The 5,000-nt window shown below is 42.6% G+C and overlaps 1 protein-coding gene across 3 annotated transcripts in view; it reads left to right on the top strand.

Annotated features, from left to right (window-relative positions):
• Positions 1 to 5,000, top strand: part of camk2d2 (calcium/calmodulin-dependent protein kinase (CaM kinase) II delta 2) — a 29,728-nt gene that overhangs the window by 16,426 nt on the left and 8,302 nt on the right. For 2 of the 3 annotated variants that reach the window (XM_080859404.1, XM_080859403.1), the window contains exons 10-14: positions 1 to 92; positions 775 to 858; positions 1,168 to 1,210; positions 3,672 to 3,712; positions 4,887 to 4,946. The exon at positions 1 to 92 is cut by the window's left edge and continues 31 nt beyond it. In XM_080859404.1, the coding sequence (XP_080715530.1) occupies positions 1 to 92; positions 775 to 858; positions 1,168 to 1,210; positions 3,672 to 3,712; positions 4,887 to 4,946 (320 nt within the window). The remainder of the gene's footprint in view (positions 93 to 774; positions 859 to 1,167; positions 1,211 to 3,671; positions 3,713 to 4,886; positions 4,947 to 5,000) is intronic. The other variant, XM_080859405.1, reaches the window with a different exon arrangement.

Below are 5,000 nucleotides of genomic sequence, written 5' to 3'. Positions count from 1 at the left end.
CAGACGCCAAAGACCTGATCAATAAGATGCTGACTATCAACCCCTCTAAGAGAATCACCGCCACGGAGGCCCTCAAGCACCCCTGGATCTGCGTACGTCTCATGCTGCACACTCATGCTGCACTCTCATGATGCACACTCACACTGCACACTCAGGATGCACACTCATGATGCACACTCAGGATGCACACTCACGCTGCACACTCACACTGCACACTCAGGATGCACACTCACACTGCACACTCAGGATGCACACTCATGATGCACACTCAGGATGCACACTCACGCTGCACACTCACACTGCACACTCAGGATGCACACTCATGATGCACACTCATGATGCACACTCATGATGCACACTCATGATGCCTTTACATTTACATTTACATTTAGTCATTTAGCAGACGCTTTTGTCCAAAGCGACGTACAAAGGAGAGAACAGTCAAGCTAAGAGTAATACAAATATACAGGGGATGCCTCTGACGTAGGCGGACAAAAATACTTGCTATTGTGTAGATGTAGGAGTCCATGCCCTATCAGCAGTGGCATAAATCAAAATGTATGCACAAACTCTTTTCTTTTTTCCTTTCTCTCTCTCTTTCTTTGTCTTCTCCTCCCTCTCCCTCTCTTTCTCCCTCTCTCTCTGTTTGTGTTCCTCTCCCTCTCCCTCTCTCTCCCTCTCTCCCTCTCCCTCTCTCTCTCTCTCTCCCCCTCTCCCCCTCTCCCTCTCCCTCTCTTTCTCCCTCTCTCTCTCTCTCTGTGTTCCTCTCTGCAGCAACGCTCCACAGTGGCCTCCATGATGCACAGGCAGGAGACGGTGGAGTGCCTGAAGAAGTTCAACGCCAGAAGGAAACTGAAGGTACAGTTCCCACTGCGCACCTCCTCACTAGAAGCTGAGAGGAAAAATAAATTCTCTTTTTCTCAATTTTCTCTGTGTCTCTCACTCACAACTTCACCTTCTCATAGTCGAACGTCGACTCACAGTGCTTGAAATAATGAGTTAATTAGCTTGAGTGACAGCAGACTGCTCACTGCAGGATCAATGAATGCACTGCTCCTTGTCCTTGGCTTAGCATGTTCATCTGTCACTTTCTCTCTCTCTCTCTCTCTATCTCTTGTGTATCTTTCCTTTCTTTTTCCTCCCTTCCTTTTCCCTCCTTCCTCGCAGGGAGCTATTTTAACCACTATGCTGGTCACAAGAAACTTCTCAGGTATGCCAGTCTCTGCTCTTCTCCTTCCCCTTTTCTCTTTCTCTGTATGCCTTACGAAGTCCAGTAGGCTGTGTAATGGTAGGGAGTGCCAGTCTTAGCCTGATATTTCAGGGCTAATAAGAACACATAATAATAATATTCATTTTTTTTTGCAGATGTTAAATTAGCCTTTCGTGGTTGCTATTGGCAGCTAAGAGAGGCCCAGTGAGGTGAACCTTCTTGTGAGGCGTTCTAGAGGGTTAGTCTCTGTGAGGCGTTCTAGAGGGTTAGTCTCTGTGAGGCGTTCTAGAGGGTTAGTCTCTGTGAGGCGTTCTAGAGGGTTAGTCTCTGAGAGGCGTTCTAGAGGGTTAGTCTCTGTGAGGCGTTCTAGAGGGTTAGTCTCCGTGAGGCGTTCTAGAGGGTTAGTCTCTGTGAGGCGTTCTAGAGGGTTAGTCTCTGTGAGGCGTTCTAGAGGGTTAGTCTCTGTGAGGCGTTCTAGAGGGTTAGTCTCTGTGAGGCGTTCTATAGGGTTAGTCTCTGTGAGGCGTTCTAGAGGGTTAGTCTCTGTGAGGCATTCTTGAGGGTAAGTCTCTGTGAGGCGTTCTAGAGGGTTAGTCTCTGTGAGGCGTTCTAGAGGGTTAGTCTCTGTGAGGCGTTCTAGAGGGTTAGTCTCTGTGAGGCGTTCTAGAGGGTTAATCTCTGTGATGCGTTCTAGAGGGTTAGTCTCTGTGAGGCGTTCTAGAGGGTTAGTCTCTGTGAGGCGTTCTAGAGGGTTAGTCTCTGTGAGGCGTTCTAGAGGGTTAGTCTCTTATGGCTACCAATGGCTAATGACTTACAGTAAGTACAGTAAGTCAGCTGTTGTGGATTGTCATCTGTGAAAGTGTTTTATTGCTCAGTTTGTGGGCATTCTTAAGGTGGTCACCTTTCTGGCCTTAATAATGTCATGTATGGTCTAACATTTTCAATGTGCTCGGTAAATCAAAGTGGACTATGAGCTTCAACCCAAAGTTTCTGAAATGTTGGATGGGAAAAATATCCCCTGTATATTCATGCCCTACTGCACCAACATGAATCACTACATGCATATGACTGGAAAGACCTTGGTTATATTTAAGAACATTCTAGATTGATGGTCCAGTTTGATCCAAGTCTGATATTCTTTGCAAAATAAATCCCTTTAACTCTGGCCATGGGCCAGGCCAAACCTCAAACTGCATCAGGTACTTTCTAGTTGTTATTCTTTTGTACTTTATTCATTTATCTATTTGATCTATTTTTATCTATTTTATTTTAATCTCTTCTATTTTGCACAGTCTGTGGAGAGTCTATGGGCCAGGTTAACATTTCACTACAAGTTGTATACTTTTGTATACAAGTTGTGTAACTGTGAATGTTACAAATAAAGCTCTTGAATCTTGAAATCTTTGTGAAAAGGTAGAGTTTATTTTGAGGTGGTGGAGGATAGCTTACTTTTTTGTTTCTTAGTTTTCATCATCTTTAAAGCCCATATTTCCATTAGACCAATTCAAAAAATCTTCTTTATTTGATTTATTTACCTTTTTGTTTCTTGTTTTGTCATTACTTTCACTCCTTTGTTGGGGATATGATACCAACGAGGTAAGAGTCCATAAGCAGAAGGAAAGGGGCTGTGCTTTACCACTAACCCGAGTTTGTTGGTTTGATCCCAGTGTGTCTAAAAAGCATCTCCCTTTCACTCTGAGCAAGTTAGATGATACCGTATATCTGCATGCCAGTCCAATGCCAAAGCCATTACATTCATAAAATGGTCTTCAGATCTGCTGGGAATTTCCTGATAAATATTGATATGTCAAGGATATTCAATCAGAGCTCTATTTTAATTTTGAGTTATGATGCCCACACAACCCATTAAAGCTGTGAAAATAGCCTTGATAAGTTCAATTTTTATACAGTTCATTCAAACTGATGAGTTAAAGTTTGTCATTATCACTTGTGATAAATATCATGTCATGCCAACTGCAATGGCCACATCTAACACTAATATTTCATACAAAGATAAAAGTACGTAGTGTAGTTCCAAATAAACTGCATTAGAATTTGGGTTATAAAATACCATGCGTCATTAGATTTGATAATGCGCATCACCACTTTATGAATGTAATTCCTCTGGCTCTGCACCCTATGTTCTGTATTGAGTGTATATGCTATAGGAGAGGCAGTGTGTGAGCCAACTCTCTCTTATGTTGCCATGTGTGTTTTCTCCAAGAGAATGGGTTGCATCTGATAACCAGAGTTTCACAGGAATGATTAAGTGATGATGATGATGATGATGATGAGGATGAGGATGATGATGATGATGATGATGATGATGATGATGATGCTTGCGGTTTGGGCTGTGACCTGACATGCCTGTGGATGTGCATGCGTTTTGACCCTGACCTTGACCTTTGCTTTCCTTCCCTGCGTCCTTGTGCTAACTCTGTCCATTCCACTTTAACAGCAGCCAAGAGTTTGCTGAACAAGAAGACGGCCGACGGCGTCAAGGTGAGTCTGTCCTCAGCTTAATCCGGCCCTGTAATGGTCTGTGGCTAATGGATATTACAAAACAGGGGATGTGATCTTGTGGAGGACATCTTGTGTTATGACGTCACTTGTCTGATTCTTGTGTACTTCATCATCTAAATCCATTACTGCTTCTTCATGACTGCTTCTGTCCCGTATCTGTTCTCATTTCCTATGTAGATGTGTGTCTGTCCTGCTGTGTCATCCTGCTGATTCACTGTCATTGTGTCATTCAGGTTTTGTTCTCTTTTCTGTCATTTCTTTTTCCTTTTATGCACCACCTGTGATTTCTATACTAGATATATACTTGATGTGTGCTCCTCCTATATGGCAAACAAGACTAGTCTGTCCTGTGTCATGTCTGAGGGGTTCCCTCACGAATCAGATTTGAGTGACAGGTTTGTGTTGAGAGGTGTGGGCCTTGGTTTACTCTCAGCACTGGAATTATGTTATAAGGTTGTCATAAGGATGTCATAAATATGTCATCTCAGTCACCTTTTCCTCATAAACCTTCATCACAGTCTGTGTCCAATGATGTAAAAATGTTACGTAATCGTGGCTGATCATTTTCAAACAGGTCTGAATATGTTTTATGCTATGAGAGGTCAGTAGATTGTGACAAAACCTGTTATAACTTCTATATAATTGACAATAACTGATAATGATGAAATGATATAGTTATACCACATATCACACTGACTGTCATAATGATTGGATAAAGTGTCAGCTATGATGTATTTATGGATATGCCAACGTCATGGTGGATGGAACTAGTGATTCTGACTCAGGCAGTCACATTGACAGAACAAGTAGACTTTCAGTTCTCTATTCTGCTTGTCGTGGTTTCCTCGTCTGGACAAACCAATTCAGTAACGTACTTTAAGTCGTACAGTTCATAAAAAGTATTTATTAAGCATTTATTAAGGTCCTTTGACAATGTAGTGTCTTTATCAAATCTGATGCACTTAGCATTAAATAAGGGACTTGGACATGGAGACACTCAAGCTACTTAAAGCACACATCTGGTGATTGTACTCTCTATCTGGGTGACACTTCATTTGGTTACGTCGTTTATTCCAACTGTCTTTTTTTTGTGCATTTTTTTGTTAGGTTGTGTCAGCACTGGCTGTAATGACTGCTTTACACACTTCCACAGGTTAACAACAAAACCAACACAGCCACCAGCCCTAAAGAACCAGGCGCTGTCCCAGCACTGGTACCCACAATGCACTCTCCATGCATGCCCTGTCACTACACTTCATAGCCACCA

Source organism: Sprattus sprattus, assembly GCF_963457725.1.
Source record: "Sprattus sprattus genome assembly, chromosome: 20".
NCBI classification, from domain to species: domain Eukaryota; kingdom Metazoa; phylum Chordata; class Actinopteri; order Clupeiformes; family Clupeidae; genus Sprattus; species Sprattus sprattus.
This window is presented reverse-complemented; position numbering and strand designations above follow the sequence as displayed.